At 43.2% G+C, this 24,196-nt stretch overlaps 1 protein-coding gene across 2 annotated transcripts in view; it reads left to right on the top strand.

Moving 5' to 3' along the window:
- Nucleotides 1–24,196, top strand: part of ADAMTS17 (ADAM metallopeptidase with thrombospondin type 1 motif 17) — a 157,317-nt gene that overhangs the window by 98,223 nt on the left and 34,898 nt on the right. The window contains exons 15-20 of one of the 2 annotated variants that reach the window (XM_069025816.1): nucleotides 5,415–5,535; nucleotides 7,725–7,799; nucleotides 12,983–13,063; nucleotides 17,761–17,918; nucleotides 21,787–21,946; nucleotides 23,846–23,981. In XM_069025816.1, coding sequence (XP_068881917.1) covers nucleotides 5,415–5,535; nucleotides 7,725–7,799; nucleotides 12,983–13,063; nucleotides 17,761–17,918; nucleotides 21,787–21,946; nucleotides 23,846–23,981 — 731 coding nt within the window. The remainder of the gene's footprint in view (nucleotides 1–5,414; nucleotides 5,536–7,724; nucleotides 7,800–12,982; nucleotides 13,064–17,760; nucleotides 17,919–21,786; nucleotides 21,947–23,845; nucleotides 23,982–24,196) is intronic. The other variant, XM_069025817.1, reaches the window with a different exon arrangement.

The raw sequence follows: 24,196 nt of genomic DNA, 5'->3' as shown, positions 1-24,196 counted from the left end.
GAAGACAAGCTGCTCAGCTGACTGTTAGGATGTACGTGACCTTGTGCTGGCTTTTCTCAAAGGAGGATTAGTCTGAGACTCATGACAGCATGAGAACTTTCCAGTGGGGACTACAGATTGTGCTTCAGGATGTAATTTAAGGTCTCTGTGAAAAGAGAGACCTCCTGTATAGCAGAACTGGGCTAGAGATCAAGGGCAGCCTTTGCTGTGATTTAACAATTTAAGAGGTGAAGATGTTTTGGCTCTGTCTGCAGTTTTCTCATGAATGTTTTGTCATATCACACCTACTTTCAGCTGGCTGGTGAATCCACAGTATGTTTAATGATAATAAGCCGCATATCGGGTTGTCCTACCACAACAAAAACGTTACAGAGCTACTTCCTTCTGAAAGTGATTGCCACACTCTGTGAAAGGGGAGCACAAATTGGAAAATGGACAGATTTTCAAAAAAAGCTTCTGCAAACTGGGCAGGCAGGGTATTAGGAGAGTGCCACAGGTGGCAGAGGAGAAATTGAAGTTGTTTACTGGATCTGCTGCTGGCAAACAGCTTTTTACATACTTAGTACCCACTTTTTGCATTTGATTGATGCCTGCAGTTCTGGCTTTGTCTCCTCACTTGAGTATTTTCCATGTATTATTCATATTTCTGCATTACAAACTGTGGTACAAGATGTTCCAGACTGGGTAGCTTGTCTCCATACAACAACTTGGCTTAGCACTGTACTTTGATAAATTATTTAGTGCATGTGCACAAAATCCAGGAGGACTGTCTGAACTACAGAAACCTGTTTTATAATTGCCTTTTTTTTTTCCGTGTCTGGATCTGTAGCAATGTCATCTGAGGCTAAAAAGAGTATCAGAGATTTTGTTGAGTAAGGCATAGTGACAAAAACCAACTCTTTGTTGATATTCTACGAGTTTTTGGTGTACTTTGCAGAGGGGTATGAAAAAAAAAACCCATGCTGTTTCCCCAATTTTTCTTCCATGTTATTCCATGGAAAGCATATAATAGAACAGAAGTAAAGGAGTTCCTATGATGAGAAAGAACTTTGTATAATTTGTATGTTCTCTCATGAACACAGAGGTTTGACACGTAACCTTCAATCTCTATATGTGAAAAGTCAAGAATTACTGTGTCTAACACCCCCATGAGCTGCCAAGGGATCTAAGCACAAAGTCAGTGGGCAGGTGACGTTGCAGATCTAATGCAGATGAGATAATGCTAAGTTACAATAGTAGGTGTCTAACTCCTGATCCAGCAGAGCTGCTCTGGTTCAGACCAAATCGTAAGGCTTGGGAAATGATGGGAGGATATTTGCTGAGCTAACTCCTACATGGACTCCAATCCATCACACAAAATCTGTTCTGGAACAGAAATAGGAGTAACTCAGAGATGAACTACTTGATTAGGGACCCAGACTCACCTCACCCAGCCCTGACAGCCACCCACAATCCTCCACAGGAGCAGCCGTGTTTAAAACAAAGAAATAAGAATTCTCTTCCCCTCAGATCTGAATGTCACTTGCTCACATCTGTACATTCCTGTTTCATGTGGTCCATCCCTGGAGGTATCAATAGACATTGGATATTATGGACAAAAGGAATTGGCAGTGTAGATGAATCTGTCATAACCAGCCTGCTCTGTACATGATTAATTTGTAAAATGGCACATGTTGCATCAATATTTATGTTTGATCCATTGAGACAGCCAGTTAGTTCAGCATATGGTAAGCATTACAGTTTTGTGAGCCTACAATGTCATTTCTTGCACAGGGTGGGTGTATATAACAAAAATAATTGTGTTTATGTAGCAAAACATACTCTCACAAGTTGTATCAATTGAGCTCTTTCACAGCCATTGAAAATACAAATAAAAATATCATTAAAAAATATCCAAGCAATACAGAGAATAGTTCACACAGAAGAATCCAAGTGATATGTATTCAAAAGAGAAGGACTTTTCCTATGCTGGAGCCAGCAATGACTGAAGCTGGAAATACCAACCAACAAGCAGTACTTTCAGATGTTTAATTATAAAAATGAGAAGAAGGGGGAGGGCGGGAAGGAAGGGTGGATGGAGATACCGGCTTAAAGAGAATTCATTTCAGGCCTTGGCTCAGCAAATGCGCAGTTACCTGCCAATTTAAAGGTCAGTGGCTAGTTCCAAAATGCGGTGTCAGAGTAGGAGACTGCCTGGGTGGAAGAGCATTAAGAAACCTCTGGACACATTTCTGACTGTCCATGCTGAGGACTTGAAGCCCTAAAAGACTTATTTTCATGTTTCTTGCCAGCATTCCCATGTTTTAAAGCTGCTTCCCTTCTCACCAGTCCATTCAAGACTGATGGAACTGAAAGTATCCAGCAATTGCTGGATGGGCTGGTCCATGGACTCAGTCTGCTCATCTGCAGGATAACTCTTGGGTCAGAAAACACACGGGATGTTATTGTTATTTACAAGGTCTTTCTTTCTTCAAAATGCAAAGCTTCCCCTTTCTGCTTCTCAATTAAATAAATCCCCTTGCCTTGACCGGTACATTGCAGTGGACAGAAAGCAAGTGAGAGATGGCAAAAATCAAACAACTCCCTTGAACTATTTAGGTTTTAAGGGATTCTTTCTGCACTGTGAAAACTTGACTTTTGAGCAGTGAAACTTGGGATTTTCCCCTTGGATATTATTAATTAGGCCCTCATTTTTTGGAAAGCTTTCTGCAGGCTGAGGACAGCTCTGTAGTTAAAAGATGGACACAGTATAATGCACAGAGCATATTGTCAGTGGGAAGCTGCTGATGTACAGACTCAACAGTTTTTCCACCCAGTGCTGGAATCTCAGGGGCTCTCACACCTTGGAGAAACCTGGATGTATCTCTCAATTAACAGTCCAAGGACTGCTGGCAGGTACTTTGCTCCCAGAAGGGTGATGCCCACTGTGTTCTGCCCTTCCATCCCTGTCTCTTCCCCTTTGATCCACTGATCCACTTTGTTTTAAGAGTGGCCATGGTAGTGGTTTTAAGAGTATTTTCCAAGTTGGGAGTTCTCAAAGGATCAGTGACCAAGGCGGTCACTGCAATGTGTTTCTAAATGACTTTGCAGCTTTTGGAATACACTTATCTTACAAAATACACTTATCTTACAAAATCTTACCCAAAGCTGTTTCATAATGTACTGTTATTAAATGTACTATTATTAAATGTACTTTCAGTTTGGAAATGATTGGAAGGCTTGGGGAGAGGGAAATGGACTCTAATGTTTATGTAGACAACACTAAAGCACTTCCAAGGTATTTTTCCCCCATAAAGTAGCAAGAATGCACCAATTTTCATCTTGAAGCCAAGAAAAAAAAAGTGGTTTATTCTCTTTTTATTCTCTTAAAGATAGTCCTTTTTAAGAAACCATTTCCTGGCCTAAATGTGATGAGGGCTTTAAGTCTCAAGGCCTGAATTGAGAGGAAAGTGGGTGGGAGCAATGGTGCCTTTGAAGAGGAGAGTGCAAGGGCCATTCCCAGTTCCTTCACTCACAGGGAATTAGGGTGAAGATGAAAGGTAAAAAACAACGAAGATTTTGTGAGTTACATTTGTGGATTCAGTGGGTTCTTTCCATGCCTTCAGAGAGGGTCTCTCATGTCAAAGGGTGTCAGTGACCAAGTAAACGTGTGAGGAAATGGCTTGTCTTGAACCCCAGTCTCAGCTGAGGGGGGACTCAGTCTTCCCAAGCTTTGCTGGCTTGCGCTGGTTTCTATTATCTGGGAAACTCCAGCGTAAATACAAAGCATGTGATTGTCAACTCCCCATTCTTTCCCTGCCTCTGTTAGAGTCCTACAGACTCCTCATGTAGCTCTGGGAATAAGTGTGGTTCAACACTCATTATGCTCCCTTTATTCATCTGTGTGCTCACATAGTGCTAATAACAATGCAGTACAATAAAAGATAGCACCAGAGCCTTAAATTAAACACAGCCTTTCCAGTATCTCAGCAGGGTGGCAGGCAGGCATTTATTTCCAGCTGCCTTTCAGCAACTCCGTTAATAAATTGTCCTGATTTTCCTGGAAGGAGAACTGCTGGGACATCCTTCTGTTCTGGGGGCAGAATCACATTCAATATCCCAGAATTATTTGTTGGACATGGGCGTGAAGTTTAGGCTTGAGAATTGCAGCTGCCAGAAACTCCATGATCTTCTTCCTCTTTTAACTCCCATTAACTCTCTTTTAACTCCCATTTATACATTTATACAGGTTTTTTCCTGCTGTTCCTGTGCACCAGTGTAGGTGCTGTGCCAGTTAATGAGCAGCATTTCCCTGGTATGTGTTTAGGATGATCATCCTCTCTCAGCATGTCTGTCCCTAATGATCTACCCAGACAAGCTCTGCATCAGCACACGGTGGAACACTGGCAATCTTTGATCCCTGAAATACATCTGGACTCACGCAGTGGCCAGGGTCTTCTGAAATGAGCGGAATGTTGGAGTTCTGATCCAAACTGCATTGCTTACATGCAGACAGGCTCACATAAACAGCCCAAGTTCTCTTAATATTTCCCTGCTTACTCTATTTTTCAAAATGTTTGTTGTTTTGATTGTTCCCTAAGATATCTCTCCAACTTTCCTCTGGCTTCATTATAGGAAGGCAAAGGAGGGAGAGACCCAATAGCCTCATTCAAATAAGTCTTATTAGTGACAGTCCTGCTACACATTTGCCAAGAAACTGTTTATCTATGCAGAAGAAATCTTAAACTCATTTTTAACTGTGCAATCTCTGCTAATAACTTGCTTAACAACAATGCTTATTTCAGTAGAAATTTATGCTTTAAGAGTGAATTGCTGAATATTTTGAGGACAGAATACAATTCTTATCAATTAATGACAGTCTTGTCAGCCTCAAGATCTACAAATGTGGACTGTTCACCATCATAACCTGTAAATGCTTTGGGAATAAGGAAGATTATGATGATAATCCCAAAAGCTACAGGGACAATATTGTGACTCTTCCCATCTGTGGAAGCAGAACTGCAGGGTTTTATTGGAAAAAAATTAGGTATGTATAGAAAATGATGAAAACACCATTTATAACAAAGCTTTAGGTGAAACTGTTAGATTTTATAATTTTTTTCAATTGAATGTTGATTCTTAATACAGTGCAAGCATGTGGAAAATTTCATAATTGCATAGGCAATCTTGTGGTAGAAATTGGCTAGATATGAACCTGACCTGCTTCCATTGAACTATTCTTACATTCCAGGTATATTGAGCTATCTGCTTAATGAGGCCTTTTTTCAGGTATTTCAAAAGTGTAATTAAGAATTCAGTGGTTTTATCCCCATTCAGGTTTTCAGTCAGATGTCAATCTTAGTCTTGACCTCACTGTTTAGAGATGCTCTAACCTTGCAAACAAAGTAATGGGGGCTTCTGGTTGTTGTCATTAGAAAATTGGCTGTGATGGGATCATTGGCTCAGCTGCCAAAGAGGATCGCTGTGGGATCTGCAGTGGCGATGGGAAAACCTGCAAAGTGGTGAAAGGAGACTTCAACCACACCAAGGGCATGGGTGAGTAACACTCAGTGGGTTCTCCTACCTTCTGGAGGAGAGTTAGGGTGGCAGTAACAGCTCTTTTTCTTGGATAGGATTAGAGTCACCTAGCAAAAACAGCTCTAGGAAGCACCTAAGAAACACAAAACAAACCCTGATTCACTTCAAACGTGATATCCCATCTGCTTCTTACTCAGTTGCCCAGATACCAGCTACTGCCTCTGCCTGAAATTCAGAGTGAAGTTGTGTTTCTCATTTTGAGGGCTACTGGTGCTGATGATTTTAAGTAGGAGACAAAATCACAGAATCTTTCCCCGTGGGAGGGAAGTTGGATTTCAGCACCATCTTTGAGGTCTCAGAATGATGCATGTTGTAGATGATTCATGTTATAATCAGAATATCTCAGCTAAAGGAAAGAACACTCCCCTCTGAATATTTTTCCTGGTTCTGTGCCAGCAGAAGTATCCAGTATAGGATATAGGAGCTTGGAATTAAGACTCTTCCCTCTGTTGTTAAACATTAATGTAGGTACAGCTTGGTGTTTGAATTAGTCTTTGTTCCAGGGTTTCTGTACTACACTTCTGAGAAACCTGTTATCACACATCCTTAATCAGCCAAAGGGAGGGAAAGCCATGTCCAGAACTTGGAAGCAGCTCCAGGAGGAAACAATGGTCCAGAAAACAAATTATTTCCCATTCAGTGAATACAGAATTGCCATTTCTGTATGGAGAAATACATTCAGCATGTGCTGCTCCAGGACTGAGTTCCACACAGCGCATGAAAATCCCCTTTAAGCACACACTTCAGTTCAGGCTAAAGCAGTGCCAGTGCTTAGTTGCTCCCTTTAGTCAATGTCTCAGCTCTGAAGTCTGAAGCTCTGATTTTGTTCACTGACCTCTTTCTCTGCACCCTCCTCCACCTCACCCGTGGAGCCAGCTGGGGTCTGTCACTTCCTGTGAGATGCAGGTGGGGTTTCCCACCTGGACCACATCTCTGGAGCACATTTGTGTGCTTGGCCAACCTGTTGAATGGTTTTGCTGCATTAGTGCCTTTGACTCTTTTGTCCCAATTATTTTCCACCCACTTACATCAAGTCTTTCGCATTTGATGCAAGTGGTGGGAAAAGCTCCTCATTTCCATTGAAAAAACCCCAGCTAGTCTCCATTTTTGTAGCAGATTATACAGCTTTCGTTGATTTCTTACATACTTCTGAAGGGCAGCTATCTTTTGTCTTTTCCAATGAGTCTACAAAACCTCTTGTGCAGATAAATAAGAAATTTCTGGGTCACTGCCAGGAGGTTGCACCCGTTTCCAGCTACACAGACTGCTTGAGGTGGTGACTTTACAAGGCTGTAGGAACAGAACAGTTTCAGCCTTAACTGGCTGCCAGGACACTGCAGGAGGTTTTCACCCCCAGTGCCCTGGAACCTAATCAGAAAATTCCTAATGACTCGTGGACGGTGTTCAAGCATTTGGATTCTTTGCTGATCATCTCAGAAGCACAAACCTGTCGAAGTGTTGCTTTGTCAATGCAATGTTTCCACCTTTAGCCATCTCACATAATCTAGAAGATAATTGCTTTTACTAGTATAACCTCATAACCATTTATTCGATGTTTTGTTTTAATTTGGAAAGTAATTAAATTTTATGTTTTGTCCCATCCATTTCTGCTCACACACTGCTGTTTTGCAGAATCAGGTCCTCAGGTGAACCCACTGAATCTCATGCAGTAGGCAAAGCTCCAGGTTTGGGGTATCACGTGTGAATGTGAGGTTATTCAAGGAAAAAAATGGCTTTTTTTTAAATTGACAGTTAAGCAAAAATGTGCAAAAAATTGATGGAAGCTGGGGCAAAGAAGAATCCACAGTATGCAGGTGATAACAAGTTCAAAGTTTGGGTGTGTAAATGATTGCACAGTTCAGTGGCAAATCCCCACAACCTGGCTGTGATCCAAGTCAAGGCCAAGACCCTGAGTCCAGTGTGCTGATTTATTATTTCAGGAGAGAATAGACTTCAAACATCAAGACATTGATTGTTTTGGAGTGGGATCTGTTTGAGGAATTGCAGCTGCAGTCTTGGGACTTGGCTGTGCCCATGGGACTCCTCTGGTTGCAGGATTGGTCCCTTCTATGTCCTGTGTTTGCAAATGATGATGTGGAGCCCTGTGAACTGAACTAAACCCCTGCCAACTCCTTTCTGTTTCTTAGTAACCAATAGTCATTGTAAGAAGGTTTCCACATGTGTGATGGCAAAGGCAAAGGCTGTTCCCAAGTGTTTCTCGTGTAAGATACTTGAATGCTGTTTGCAGTGTCAGTGGGTGTTGGTGAAATCCTTTGGTGTTGGTTCTTTATCTTCTTTTTGTCGGATTAGCTTGGGGAAATTTGGTGTCAAAAGCCATGGATAAACTTCAAGTCTTTTTACTGTTTCACTTGCCTGGTCAGAGATAAAAAGTACAGATACTTTCCTTTTAGAGAACCTATCTGCATGAAAGGAAGCCAAATTTTCATGCACCAAGCAAAAAGAACCAGGTCTATTTCTTTTTTTCCCCCAACTTTAATGTCACAGAGGTTCTGCCACCCTGGTGGGGAAGATGGTGGAACATTCAAAGTGCCTCATAGGAGGTCCAGCAGTTCAGCTCTTACCACCTGTGATCCAGGGTGATCCAACTGGAAATGGATTCCATTTTTCTGCTGGAGAGGAGGTCAAAAGCCTTTATTTATGATGCTAAACATCACATACACTTGTGTGCAGCTGGCTGTCTTCAACAGGCCAGCTGAATGCACTGTTTAGACTGAGGTTTCCTTTTGACTGGCAGCTTGCTCTGTACCTATTTCTACAAAATAATTTTTCAAAACCAAGCACAGAGTTGTTCTTAAGTCCACTTCTGTCACCCTGCCACAGTACAGGGGACCTAGAAATTAAGGACAGCTCTTTGACTCCTGTCTGTTGGGGAGCTGATTTATCACTGACACCTTCTCCAAGGCTGTCCATGTATTGCTCAGAGGCCTGTGTCTGTCTCTTGATTTTTCTCAGCCACATCAAGATTTTCACTCGGTTATGATTCAAAAGAATGACCACAGATATTTGGGGGGTTTTTTTAATGGCAGAATATAATAAGGTGAGATATGCCAGTTGTTGTAACTATCATTTTAGGAAAAGAAAAGTACATTTTTGCTAGGAACTTTTCTTTTTAAGATGATGGAAAAGTGAGGGTTTTATTGCATATGCTGTTTGTCCAGCACTTATTAAAAGAAACTTGAACAGTAGTGCTGTAGTGCTGGCTGGGAGCATCTTTAGCCAGCACAAAACCTTTTTTTTATCAATGGAGTGCACATGTAAATTATGAGAAAATAGAGCTCTACCTAATCTCTAACTCAGAGATCCCTTATAAGGGTTTCATCAGAACATGCAAGTTAGAAATTCCAGTAACCAATTTTGCAGCAGTGGTAGGAGGCTTTGAAATCTATCCATGGCTCTCCAGAGAAATTATTTTCTTCCAAATGAGCTATCCCATGGCTGGAAGTGGATAGTTTTCTGTGGAGGATTTATTCTCAGGCTAAAAGCAAAGGAGAATCATCACAGCTATTCAGAAAATAGACACATAATTTGCACTCCACTGCAGCAAGTAGCACTCAGCAGAAGCTACAAGGTGGGAAGGAGATGGAGTCTGAGATGCTCAGCTGATGCTTATTCCTGAAATATCATGGAAGCTGTGCTAGCCATGGCTGGGAGGTAGGCAGGACAGCGTGATCTCCTTGGCTTCTACCCTGAGTTGTTTGTTCAAAGCGCTCTCGGGAGGTTTGATAATGGGCTGAGCACTGTTTACTTTCTCACACCTGATTTTGGTGTGTACAGGGATAAGAAGGTGCAGTGCCCAGAGATTGGTACTTTCAGCCATGGGATAATTGCTCCTTCACCTCAGAGTCCATCTTTCACTGCAGTGTGAACCAGAAGAGTTTTGCAGTAGATCAGTGGCATTCTGAAGTTCACACTAAACTTTCTGTTCTTTCTGGGAGTAATAACAATGGCTAACAATGGATTTTTCTGTGTGGGCTGCTTTCCTCTTGCAAATCTCTCCAGCATTTAAATGAAGATACAGTAGCCACTGTTCACATATTAATCTCCTTGATGACAAAGCCACCTCTTTGTTCTGGTGTCTCTCCTAATACGAGTTACACCATAAAATTTGTATCTAGGATTTGCTTCAATCACAGTCTTACATTCCTGAGACACTGATGTAATGCAGATTATCCAGAAAGATTGGTGTGTGCCAAAGTAACTGTTCCCAAGGTGGAGTATACTGCATACAGCACTATAAATTATCAAATAATGAAGTTCTCTGTTGTATTTTCAAAGCTTCATCTTAACAGGCTGATTTATGGGTGAAATTACTAAAAATACTGCCTGATAGTTACCAAATCTCATCAGTCTTTAACCAGTTCATTGTTTAAAGCAGAACTTTAAGCCCAACCTTGCAAACCCTGGCCTTGCAGACAATTATCCTAAGACCTAACAGAGCTTTGAGAGTCCTTGACTCAGGGCCAGCTCTGACTTTTTTTGGTCATTCTAGCTGACACTTTATAATCTTTCTGGCAATCTGCAGTTACAGTTTGCTTAATAAAATGTGCCTGGAAAACACTGAAGGTGTTTCCTGGTGCAGTTATCTCAAAGATCAGGAATCTGTGACCAGAAGCCTCACACCAGCTCCAAGGACCAGAGTGGAGTGGTGGAGGTGATCCAAGTTTGTACCTGTGGCAAATTTGCGTGGTTGATATCCAGTCTGTTTGCAACAGAATTTGACCACTAACTCGCCCAATGTTGCTGGAGATAACGAATGAGAGTGTCCAGATGCTCCTGGTGGAACATGCCCAAGGGTTCTGCTTCACCTCTGAGAGGGCAGGTCAGATCCAAACACCTGCAAAGCATTTGGCAGTTCTCTAACAAGAGAGTGAAGGTCAGCAGTCAGGTTTGTGCCACAGTGAGTTAACACAGTGAGTTTCTTCTTATTCAGGAGCTCTGAATGCAACCCCCCAAAGCCATCAATCAGGATTAGAAATTACACAAGGAGAAAAATCTGGTGTGAGACGAAACCAAACAGTCTCCAGAATTAATACTCTATATTAATAGCTTACACTTCACTATTTACTATTGTAAAAAGTAACATAAAAACATTAAAAAAGTAACATATTTCCAGGTGGTGTGTCTCTCATGGCACAGTGATGAAATGAGTGTATTTATGGCTTGAGCTGAGCCTCCAGCACAGCCCCAGGATTTGCTCACCTCTGAAGCAGTGTGACACACTCCTGGCTGCTGCTGGGTCGGGACAGATCCAGAGTTCACTGAACTTAGTGATTGCCTTCCACTAAATTGAGAGTAACTTTGTCTCCAACCCCTGCACAATATAGCTCTGGGCATTTGTATCTGGTTTAAAAACTAAATAAGTAAATAGTTCCCTATTAGATACATTAAATTACCTGAAACTTGGGCATGTTCCAAACTGGCTTCCTAACAGGGATGTTCAGGGGTGTCTCAAGAGCTGTTTCCCTGTGGCAGACTGTCAGTGGTCACACTTTTGCTGTGTGTTCATGTGTTGAGTAGTTGTTGGTTGGGTTTATAAGCAGCTGCATGGGGTGCAGTGAGGATGTTTGATATCTGAAACACTCTGTATTGACTGTGATTTGGTATCTCTGCTGATGAAAAACCAACTCCTGGCAATGTCTAGAATAAAGCCCAACATCTGTTTGCTCTGATTTCATAACAGATTTCAGTATTAGCTTTGAAAAATTGACCCTGGAAGTAATGATTTTTTCCTGGTGAAGTCCAGACAGGAACAGCAACTGGGAGAGCCCCTGCTCTGGCTTCTGTGCACAGACAAGGTTTGAGCTCTGCTGCCCCTCTCTCTGGTTTTACTGCAAGGGATGAATGACCATTTCTGAGATATCCTGAGTAAGGGAGAAGTAAGTGAGGAGGAACAAGTGCAAAGAGAACTGAACTGAAGGATCAGATGAAAGTGTCATTCAGATACAACAGTCAGGGAAAGGAAGCCTGTCTGGCCCAAGTCAGCTGCCCACCCTCTGCACCTGATGAAACCCAAGAGCTCAAGCCTTACCCATGAAATGAATATTCAGGAAATGAATTCACCATCTGAGACCCCAAATCTGTCTTACTCCATGTCACGCTAGCAGGAGAATCACTTAGTCCTGAGGTGCAAGAGGCTGTCACCATCCTCCTTTGTGTCCTTTCTGTATCAGCACAGCAAAAGCAGGGCTGTTCAGCTGCACTTTTATCCCTAAAATAGCTCCCTGAACACTGCTAAGTGCTAGAGGAATCACTGCTCCTTGTGCCAGCAGTTCTCCAACCCATTGCTCTAGACAGCCCACAATTCCCATAAGGGCATCACTGACACAGAACAGCTTCACAGAGCCCTTTAAAGCAAGAAAAGTGGATGAGGGAACATACAGGATAAGCTGCTTAACATCTAAAAGAAAGAGGACAGCAATAACCCCAAAAAGGTGCCAAGTGATACACTGCAAAGTAAACTGGGTGGCCAATTAGAAGGATTAGAAGTCATGGTTGTGATGAGATTAGTGTCATCTACAGAGGCCTGATTCAAAGTCCAGTGAAGGCAGTGGAAAAACTCTGCCTGGCTCTTTGAAATGGGCCCTAATGTTCCTCTGCTTTATTATTTAAAGGCACCACTTCCACCCCATGGAACAAATCTGTAACTCCACGTGTCTCCATAGTGGGGGGGAAACAGGCTACATTTCCTTGTCGCTCCTGCTTATTCCAACTGTATTCTGTGAGTCAAATTGGTCTTAGAAAAATAGTTTAGAGGTGACTAGTGGTCAGTCCTTGAGAAACTTCCAGCTCTGTTATTGCATTATATCTGAGCTGTTGGATTCTCAGCAGCCCAGTGCAAGGAGATCATTATCTCCTCCAGAATTTTTGTACAAAGCTGAAATGTAAGTGAAAGCAAGCTTTTTTCCTTCATTTGTCCCACTAATTCCCTCTGTTTAGTTTTAGCATCATCAAAAATTTTGTGGAAGTGAGTCCTTTCTGACACCAGCCTTGACAGGGAGGACAAAGCAGGAGCATCTATTGGAAACAGCATTTCAAATGTCTGTTCTGTGCAGTGTTGCTCCTGACAGTGACACTTTGCAGTGTCTTTGTGCATCCCTGTCACTACTGCAGGAAAAACAGGGTAATTCAAAGGGTGGGGATCTAATTAGAGCTAATTAACAAGCCTGAAGTCGCAGCTGAGCAGCACACATGCATTTCTGCTGAAATGTTAGTCATGACCATGCCTGTCACAGCAGTAAAAACTGGCTGCCAGCACAGGGATCTCATTTGGAGTGTTTCTCACTCAATCCCCAGCCTGGAGTTGAGTTTTTCACGGGGAGATACGGGATGGCTGATCCTGGCTGGCCCTGCTCTGCTCTCATTCACCCCTCTTTTGTTGCTGTAGGTTACATCGAAGCCGCTGTGATCCCTGCAGGTGCCCGGCGGATCAGAGTGGTTGAGGATAAACCTGCTCACAGCTTTCTGGGTAAAAAGACAAAAGAAAAAATGTTTTGGTTAAAATTCAGCTCTGTTTCCTTTTAAAAATGAAACGACCTGTAAAGTTTGTTGCTGCCAGGGAGGGGCTGGTGATTTCAGTCTTCCTGCAATCTCCGCTTTTGTGGCTTGGTTTCATGATGTTTGCTTGATGTGATAGTATGTGACACTTAAAGGCCTTGTGCTACCTGGAAGGACCAGACAGTACTTTTATATATAGACAGAAGAGTTCCTGAGCAGAACTTGGCAGTGGGTTGCACAGAGCTGCCAGGAGCACACAGCACTTCAGGAGGGACTGGGGAAGAGAACAGTGTTTAGAGAAGGGAATGGCAGAGGTACTGATAGGAAGGCGCCCAGCTCAGTCTGAAGCAGAAGGAGGACAGGGCAGCTGATATTCCTCAGTAACCTGCTGCCATTTCCTGCAGCAGCACATTTTCACTGGATGCTGTCCTCAGGACCTGATCCTGCACTCTGAGGTGAGCTTAGCTGCAGCCTCTAGTCCACTTGCCTCTGTTTTATTAGGCCAAAACATTTGTTTAATCCTCTTGTCATTTCCACTTCTGCATTCCTTTAGAGGGGAACAGGCTTCCTCTCCTTTTCCTATTGGGAAAAAAGGTTTAGACATGGCTGATGGGTAAGATTTGCATGCAAAGTTGTTGTAGGGCAGAGTCTGTCAATGAATTTGTTGTTCAGTTACTCATTGCATAAATTAAAGGTCAGAATGGCATTTGTAAAGTGCAGCCAGTCAGTTACATGGAAGATCTGTCAGTCTGGTCTTACACCTCTTCTCTCCAATGTTTGGGTCATTTCCTTCTGTGTCATCACTGTGCCATAGTTAAAGGGTTTTACCCCCATCTACTTTTAGGGAGTCCAGGTCAGAGAAATGCTAATGCCCCATGGCCCTGAATTCACACAGGAAGCCTGTGGCAGAGCAGGGGCTTTGAGGAAAATTGTCCAAGAGCCAAAAAAAACCCCAACACATGAAGGGTCCTTGGCACAATCAGAGCTGCTTGGCCATGGAATTGCTTCTAGAGAGGAAGGAACTCTGAGAGGATTGCAAAGCTTGTCACGGTCTGTTTTGTGGAAGAGGAAGCTGAGGTGTTGCAGCTCGCTCGTGGCTATGCAGGGCGTCAGAGCAAAGCTCAGACCTTGGTTTCTGATTTCCCCATCTTTTGCTTGTAATTCTTCATCTGCAACCAGAAGGAGATGTTAATATCCAGAACTGAAATATAGGATGCTGCTGAAAACATTTGCAAGTGGTTGTGTCAGGATTTCAGGTCTAGTGCCATGGGCCTTGTGTCTTGAAATGCTGCCAAAGTTGGCAATATCACCAGGAAAGATGCTTGTGTTCTCTTTCATTCCAGATTCAGGGGAAAAAGAAAGGCAAATTATGTCATTCAGCTGCCCTTTTTGGTCAAAACCACTGGCATTTGTGCCACTTGTTGGTAGGAAGCAATATCACCACTGCTCCTATATCCATAATGCTGTAGCCAGCCTGCCAGAGGATCCCGCCTACACGTGAGATGTTTGACATAGCAAAGCCTCGTGGAACAATGGGAGCCAGTGTTTCTTTGGGTTTTGAAAGTGCTCTGCTTTCTGGAAACCAGCCTTTTTGTTTGTCTTGATGGGGTTTGCACAGGGTATTTGGGCTTTGGCATATAACAGAGCACTGAGAGTCTTACGTGGAGTAAGAGACTGCCCTTCCTTGAGACAGCATAACCTTGACTAAAGCAGATGGTTCCCCACTGGGTGGTGAAGATTAGGATTGTGTATTGTGCATCACATAAAGATAGATAAAAATCTAGCTCTTTTAAAGCTTTGAGTGCTTTCAGCTCTTTGGTTCATGGTCAGGAGCCAGGAGAACCTCTCTAATCTTTCCAGGGTTTTCTCTTTCAAGGAACACTCAACACAAAGAAAAGGTACCCAATGTCTTGCTGAACTGAGATGAGGAATAGTGGCTTGGAGGTTCTAGTAGGACAATAAAGATGACCAAGAAAAAACCCCAACCACTCTGATAAGGCTTTTAAATCCAGGTTTGAGTGTGGAAGGATTTTCTATTTCAATAGCACTAACAAAGCTGAGCCCAATCAGGTCCTATTTCTACTCAGAACCAGGTACAACATTTTGGAAAGAAGCCCAGCATAATTTGGAATCATTATTCCATGTGCTGGGAGCAGTGTCTGAAGAATTTCCCTCCACCTACAGGCAACCCACGCTGGCTGCCTTGGTTGGCTGTAACTCTTAAAAACCACCTTGAACAGGAAATGCCTGGGCAGTTTGTATCCACAGGCTGGGAAGCAAGCTGGAGGGACCCAAGGTGGAAATAAAGATCTGACTATTTGCCAGGTTTAAAAGTTGATTGGTCAGTTCCTGCCTTCCAGCCAACAAGAAAAACAGAAGTTACAGGTTGTTTCTGGGGTTCCTATTTTTTCTGCTCTTCTACTGTACAAGTTTAAGTTTAGTTCTGTCACTTCTGGGGCTGGGCAGAGCCAGCCAATGGTTGTGTGTGATGAAAGCCATTGGAGTTCTCTGTGTCTGAGGCATGGAGGGTTTTGTAGCTGCAGCATTGATCTCTGCTGATGGGGCAACAGAGGCAAACAGTGGTGAAACCACTTTGGCCCAAATGCTCTGCTGAGTCCCCAGGAGCACCTTTGGGAACAGATCTGTTTCCAAACTCTCCATTTCCTCAGTCACTAAGGGAGCGGTGCTTGCAGCAATCAAAATCAAATCCTGCCCACAAAAGAGGTTCACAAAGATGAAACTTTTTTTTTTTCATCAGCAAATTATCTCCCTTTGATGGTGAGCTGGAACCAAAGCATGGCTTAAGTCACTCAGCCTCTTAGACAGTTTTGAGCATGTGTTGGGATATCTTTCCTAGTCAGCCATGCTGCTTGGAGATAGTTTTATCTCATCCACAGCTTTGATTAGTTGTGTCCACGGCTCCTTAGGGCCAGCGGAGTGGCTGCTTTGATCTGCCTGGAAGCCACTCGGCCTTGGCAGAGGAAAGCAGTCGTGCTTCAGAATCATGTCTGGAGCTTGCATAAGGTACTTTGTAGATGAGGAACAAAGCAGGAAGAGAAGTGAGCCGCAGGGAGAGACATATTGCTGCAGCATGCAAATGCCAGGACACCGCTCTACCCCTGGGCTATGTGCCAGAGAGAACTTTCCTCAGAAAAAACATTCTCCCACATAGCTCCCACTTCAGTTCCCCTTCACCCTGATTTTTAAGCCTCTCACGGGACTGTGAGAGCTGTCAGGAAGGTTGTGTGCAGCAGGACAGATATCCACCTTTTTCCAGGAATTCCCGGGGTACAGGTCCTCAAAAGGCACACACAGATGCAGAGAACATTGTGACCTCCACTTGCTCCAGACTCTACCAGAGCTTAGGCATTAGAAATTGTATATATATATATGTATCCTAAGCATACCCGGGAGGATTTGCTGGCTGTGGGGGCTTGATCCAAATGGATGACAATGGGAGATTTCCTATTGACTTCCAAAGGCTTTAAACAGCTTCTCTTACTTTCTTGCAACACACTCAGTTAAGTGAGAGCAAAGTTGTGTTCTTTACTGAAAGAGAATAAAATAGGCATGAGATGCTAGAGGTTAAAAAAACATCTTGTTAAAGGCTTAGCCAAAAGACACAGTTAACCTTGAACTAAGGAAGCTCAGTAACACGTGGGATATTTTGTCTGTCTGCTGTCAGGGCAGATTTGATCATGGTGAATGGATCTCCACAAAGGGGACTGGCACTTTCTGCTGGAACAGAGCCTGCCAATTTTCTCTTCCCTCAGTGCATCACACCAACATCTGGATAACTCTGCTTCCGTTCTAACACAGAAAACACATCAATCCCTAAATCAGCTTGCACTGATGAGTCAACAGTAACGTGATGCCCTTATGGCTGGAGTTGTCTTTGAGTGTTTGAAGGACATCAGTAATCCTGATGCAATAGTTATGCTGGAAGAAAGGACATACAACTCCAAGTGTCTTTTCTTCTCAATATTCATCTTCCTTCTGCAGTTGAGCTTTCCATGTTGGCCTTACTGAGGCACTGAGGCACAGAGGCACAGGATGGATGTGACCCTACAGCACCTGACCTTATGCGTTTGTGTCCAGCACCTGGACCCTGAAGAGAGGGTGGCCAAGTTCACGTTCTGCCCACTGACCAGCCCCTGCTTTGTAACTTGACTTCTCTTTACTGCTGTGACAGCTGAATGTTAATTTGTTCAATGTTTGGTTATGGAGCACATACAAACTTAGCATCAGTTGTGTTTTGCACTTGCAAATCTTCACGTGTGTATCAACACAGATTTGATTGATCTTTTTCTCAAGGAGAGTTTAGGAAAATGCAGTCTCGAAATCTGGAAACTGAAAGAAAATTCGCTTGGAAGCTAAATTGCAGAGTTGTCTTGTTGCATTTAAAAGGAGAGTTTAGAGATAAATTATCTATGAATTTTCTGTTAATTCTTCGAAATACCTTCATCAACTGAAGTAGAGAATATATCCAAGTTAGAAACATTACAATGGGCCATCTAAAAGTCGGGGGGGTCTTATTCTTTTAAACTCAGATGCATTACAAGGTTTCTGCATCTTGTGCTTGAGGTAGCTTGAGACAAAGGCTCAGTAGTCTGTATTGTAATTATAAATTTGCTTGCATTTCATTCTGTGGTGTTTGATTCATTCCAGCTTTAAAAGATTCCAGTAAGAGATCCATTAACAGCGACTGGAAAATTGAGCTTCCTGGTGAGTTTCAGATCGCAGGCACCACTGTCCGGTACGTGCGAAGGGGGCTGTGGGAGAAAATCTCTGCCAAAGGACCAACTAAAATACCACTGCACTTGATGGTAACTTTATATCCTTTGTTTGTGTTTCTTAAGTGATGCAACAGAAAGGGTTTATATCCTAGCTGAAAGTTGAATTTTGATTGTTTGCTTCCTCACCACAATGTTCTTTTGCAGCATTGCAGGGGCTGGAGAAGCCCAGTTCCCCACTCAAAAAGTGATGCTCTATTCTGGGACAACAGGCAGTGTCCCAGTCAGCTCATGTCCAGTGCAGGATACCCCTGTGTCACAGACAATAGGACAGGTCTATTCTAGAGGATGTAGATTCCCAAGGACCTTTCTTATTTCTTGGACATACCTGATCACACACATAAAAGCTTATTGGCTGAAATGTCTTTTCATGTTTTGCCAGAATGTATTCTGTGTTTAAGTACTCTGTTCTCTACCAGAAGAGGTGCAGATCTAGTATGCACAGATGATATATGTGAATTGGAATCTAAGTAGTGACATAGTTGCACACAGAAATGTTCTTTGTTTTCTCTATATTGCTTTTTCAACTGTATGTAGTTTAAGGTGTTTTTTGACATTTTTTCCTAATGTTCAGCATAGTCCTTCTGTTAACCCAGCTTGGTATTTTATGGACAGCCACATGGCTGAACATGAATGAGAAGTCCACAGGGGTGAGAAGAGCAGGACTGTAGTCCCAGAGCTGTCACTAGTGGGTGATGGGGTGACCCACGGGCCAGTCCCTTAATGCTGGTGTAGCCTTAACATTCATATCCGTGAGACGGCTGTAATGAGGCCTGTCTTATATACCTGCAGAAAGCTTTACAGGTTCTATAGCAAGGTTTGCATAAAATTATTTTAATTTCTTCATTGTTTCCTGTAACTTTTTTATTCTATTCCATTTTCCTCTGTGCTGTTTCTTTTCCTTGTGAATTTTGTCATGTTTGTTCTCTGAAGGTTATCTGTAAGCACTGCTGAAAATCAGCATTCTCTCCCTTTGCTCACCTGATTTTTTTGGCTTGCTGGTGTTCATTGTGTAACACTTCCTGACCCAGTTTGAAAAGCTCTGAAGATGCCTGAACTTTTCACACACACAAAAAGATGACAGTAGTACTCTGCTTTGTCAGTGCTTTCTTGGTGTCAAAATCTGCTGCACAGGAACATGAGGAGTTTTGTCTTTGCTTTCTCAGACAGATGAGTGGGTTTACGGGCTCACAGACCAGTGTAGAGCTGTATTCTAAGAGGTTACAGCTGGAATAGTCAGAAGTGCAGGGCTGGAGACACCAGCACCTTCCTGGCTCACCTGTGTAATTCAGGGTGTACCCACTCAAAGGAGGTGAATACAGGCACCTTCTTCACCATCAGAAACATCAGCTTCTGCTTGACTTTGGCCTTAACACAAGCCTTCCCTCCTGAAACCAGGACTCTGACAAAGTATCTTGTACTGCCAAGGTCTTCCTCACCTCATGTGAGAAACAGGAGTTGCACAGGTACCATTTGGGAAGATGCTGTGCAGGGTTCCTTTGGCAGTTCCTGGAACCTTCTGGGACATTACTTGGTTGAGGTCCACCGCAGTAAAATCTGGTATTGGCATTTTGTGAACTTCAGCATCAGCAGAGCTTTGGTTTTAAAGAAATACTCATTTCCCCTTTGTTAAGGAGTAAGTAGCTAACATAGGAAACCAGTGATTATGAACCAGAGCTTCTCCACAAGCATGCTGTCCAGATACAGACAGGCCCTTTCAGCAGACATAAGCAGAGGAAATGTTCCTTCTTCACCTTCCATCACAGAAATGATTGAAAATGAGGAATGTAAAAATTACCAGACTGTTAAAAAACATGTGGTTTTAAATCACTGCCAGTGGTAAACAAAGCACACATGAAGTCTTTGCTTCAAATCAGATTCAAATCTTTTCCTTGATACAGGGTGGTGGGTTTCATTCTTTCAGCACAAGAAAGGCAGGATGGTTACCAGTTCCCTCTAAATTCCCTCTATTTAAGAAAACTGTTGTTCAAACAGTGGTGGAATACACTGGACTGACAAAGAGCCAGAAGCTTCAGTCAATCCATTGTGACCTGCATTTGAAACCAATTATACACACATACACACACCCCCCAATTATATATGGCTACGAAATTGCATGAAATTGGTTTCATATGGGCCTTTATATTCACTGGTCTCGCACCCATATTGAGATAATAAGGATTTCTTTTTAGGAGCTGGTTTTTAATACTTGAGGCATTTCTCCAAGTGCATTGCTGTGTGTGTATTTCTTGGAGAAACTGATGTTTGTGTAACTAGGCCTGTGCTAGTCCTCCTCTTGCAACAGAGGACAACCAAACACTCCCAGAGCAGAAAGGGGCTTTAGACATGGCTGACTGATCAATTCTGTAGAACAGGAGTTTGTATCTATGCACTTCAAGAAAGCCAGAGCAGGGCTCGAGCTCCCTGCCTCTGTCTGCCTGGTATTTGAATTGGGTTTAAAAAACCAATATTCATCTTTGAAATTGTAATGATGGCTGGCTGGTTTCAACCCTAGTATTCAGTCCTGGTCGTGAGGCTCCCTCTGTAGCTGAAGCAAAATCATGTCTTTGTTCCCCACATCCTCTGGAAGAGGCTCTTCTGCCCAGGGTTCTGCCCTGTGCAGAGCAGCTCATGGGTGCTGAGTGTGTGGAGCCTCTCCCAGAGTTACCAGCTCAGGCTGCCAGGACCCATTTTTTCAGGACATTTGTTTGGTTAAACAAGCTCCTGACAGCTTTAGTGAGATTATTGGTTAAGTAGGAATGATTTGTGCAAATCTGAAGGGGAAACAATTATTGTTGGGAGAAAATAGCATTTGCAAATTTGTCTGTTTTCAAATGGGCAGCTGCTTGCTCCACTTATGAGAGCCCTGCTTAAAATACCTTATTTGATAAAGCATTGGTCCTGTTTCAGTAGGTGACAAGAGCCAGCACAATTCACCTGTCTAATGCTACTCAGATTATGAGATAATAAGTATAAGTAAGTTTAAAGCCACAGCATGAACATTACAGTAGTACTTCAGTGCACTTGTTAACAGTGTGGTAACTCAGATTCCATGGACCCCATACTCCATGGGATGTCTTCCAATCAGTTCTGGATCAAGCCAGGGAAAGTGAGAGCCAAATGAAGTTCAACATGTAAATCAAAACAGGACCAGTACTCTCGTCTGCCTATGGTGAAAACACAAATGTTTTTCTCTGTTCCTTTGTTAATAGTCAGGGAATTTTGGAGTAATAACACTGGAGACATCACAAGTGATTCCATAGGAAATAGCCTGCTGCTGGGAGCAGGTTTCACCTTCCTCTGGTAATATGCAGGGTTGAAAATATACGTTGCCAGCAGCTGTATGATATGGCTTTTGCTTGTCATCTGCAGTTTTCTGAGACATTAAAATCCTGCTGCTACAGCTTGTCAGCAGGAATAGTCATACTTACCTTGAGAGCCACATTTACCAGGAGACATGGGACATCTTTTGCATTAGTTGTTTTTGCTCTGAGAAGCATCACCTTGTTCTTTCACATGTTTAACTCTAGGTGCTCCTTAAAATAGTTGTTATATGAAAAGTGCTGATTTAATACTTCCTGTTGTCTTTCTCTTCGGATAGCCAGTGGCCTGCTGATCACATGTGAGGCTGAAAGTTATGCCTTGAATCCCAGGTTTAAACACCCCTTGACTGCTTTAAATATTGACAAATCATAAGCAGTCCTTGCTGCTGCAGTTGCCCTGTTTTACCAGTACTGTTGTAATTTAAGTTTTCTAGCTAAAGATTTGGTTGCCTTTCACGAGGTATTTATATTTTAGGAATTTTTTCCCGTGCCAGCATTTCCAGCAGTGCTATCTCCACAGCCTGTTGGCTCTCCCAGCACAGTATGTTGCAACAGCCTCTCTTTTCCTGCCGAACCAGGTGCTGTTATTCCATGACCAGAATTATGGAATTCATTATGAATACACCATCCCTGTAAACTATACTGCTGAAAACAGAAGCGAGCCAGAAAAGCAACAGGATTCCTTGTACATCTGGACGCACAGCGGATGGGAAGGATGCAGTGTGCAGTGTGGAGGAGGTGGGGACACCGGGAAGTTTGGTGGGAATCCCTGTGTGATGTTTGCAGGCTCCAGCCACAGGAGAGGTGCCAAGGCATGGTGGAAATTGGCCATGGAAATGGACGTTGCCATAATGAACTCTAAATGAGAGCTTATTCTCACCAGCTCTCCCAGCTCTTATCCCCATCCCCACAGTTAATTTCCAGCCAGCTTTTTGGCAGGGACACTACTCTGTCACCACAGGCTGGAGCTGCACCTGGATTCCTGCTGCACACATGGCTCCGGGCGCTGTGTGCAGCCCCATGTCTCCAGCCCCCATCACATTCCTGGAGCAGTGTCTCCGCAGGTGTTCAGGCATGTTCAGGGAAAGGCACTTCCTTCCCCAGGGCTGGAGCAGGGCAGTGCTGCTGTGACAGCTCCTGGAGATTTGCATTGGATGCTCCCATGCTGGGTGGACGTGCTGGGAGCCCAGGAGAACATGGCAAAGCTCCCTTCCCAGAGGATCCCTGCATGTGCCCAGACAGATCTGCTGAAGCCCTGGGGGGAGTTGATGCTGTGAAAGCAGAGACTGGTTTGTCAGACACTGTCCATTGCATTTTCAGAGCTGGAAGAAGTAGGTTGTTCCCTGAGGTAAACCTACTTGGATCATTCCCAAGCATTCTGGGCAGTCTTTCTTCACCAGCAGACCTAGTTATTTATGATGTGACATGACAGAAGGAAAGAGTTCATCTTCATATTTGCAGGCTCACTGCCCTCAGTGCAATGAAATTACAGATTTTTTTCTGTAAATGGAACTCATTTTAAAATAGACACTTTTACTCATGCATTAAAATAATAATTTTTAAGCCATTTAAGGAAGTTTGTTTGCAGCTCTTCTGATTTTTGTTGTAAGACTGCTACATACTTGAATCAAATCAGTGTCTGCCAGCATGGCTCCCACCAGTAGTAGCTTGATAATTGGTCTTTTACTTTGGTTGTCCAATGCTTTTACTACTTAACCAAGCTGAGAAGGGCCTTTTTCCCTTCCATACAGACTTTTGCAAATTTTTTATTAACAGAACATGAGTTGTTTTGTATTATCAGCTGCAGATTGTGAATAAACTCAATTTGATGCAGAGTCGGGGTTAGAAAGCAAACCTGAGCAACCAAAATAATTAGCAGTAAGGCAAAGTCACACAGTGCAGGAGTGCCACTTTCCTTGTCACATCTGGTCACTGTCATGCTCCCTGTGGCACAGCTTTCCTGATGCCACTCAGTGGAAGGCTGAACCCTGAGGGCCACACTGGGTGAAAGTAACTCCTGATGCACAGTTGATGTGAGAAATGCTGACTCCTCCTGAGATGCCTCCTCCCAGCAAGGGTTTTAAAGCATTGTATCTGGAGGAGCAGAAGATGAGAAATAATTTATTTTGGTGGCTTTCATTTGCCTTTGTGAAATACAAACAAGCCCAGTTAATGACTCTTGAACCTCAGTCACTGCTTTTCATCCTGACTTTCTGCTTGGGGAGCAGCAGGAGGCTGTCCTGTCATTATCAGTCACTGGGCGTGCGAGGTCGTGTGGCTTCAGCACATCTGTCCAAGGTGATGACAGAGCACAGCTACCTGTGGAGGAGGAACCAGAAATGAAAACAAATTGTTTTCAAGCACGTTTCCACATTAAACACTAGAAAGAGAAAGCCCAACTTGCTGCTCCTGTGAAATAGTCAATTGCATGATTATTGAGGAAAGATTTGTAGCTTTTCTGAAAAAAAAGCAACCCAAAACATGCCAGTACAAAGGTTAGGCAGAAGTGGAGAATAAGATTTCTTGCAGAGATGGTAGAGTACATCTGGTAGAGGGAGCAAAGGGCTCCAAGCTTTTGAGTTTTGGTTAATGAGTGGATGTGATTTTGTTCAGAGATTTTTTTGATTTGGCTTGCAGGTGAGCGGAAAACCATCGTGTCCTGCACTCGGATCATTAACAAGACCATGACACTGGTGAATGACAGTGACTGCCAGCGAGTGACCCGCCCCGAGCCCCAGGTCAGGAAATGTAACACACACCCCTGCCAGTCACGGTAAGGAGTTAAAAAACACTAAAAACCAATATCCTTTTCTTTCAGAAACTGCCCCTTTCCAAAGCCTCCATCTGGTGAACACAGTGAAAATGTCTCAAAGTATTGGGACACATTGTTAGCCACAGTAAGCAGCTGTAATACTCATTTCCTTTTGTTGAGCAGGTCAGATTTTCATTACCTCAGACAAAGCCCATTTAATTTGTGGTCAGTAAGGC

The sequence above is a fragment of the Aphelocoma coerulescens genome, chromosome 10 (genome assembly GCF_041296385.1).
Source record: "Aphelocoma coerulescens isolate FSJ_1873_10779 chromosome 10, UR_Acoe_1.0, whole genome shotgun sequence".
Lineage (NCBI taxonomy): Eukaryota > Metazoa > Chordata > Aves > Passeriformes > Corvidae > Aphelocoma > Aphelocoma coerulescens.
This window is presented reverse-complemented; position numbering and strand designations above follow the sequence as displayed.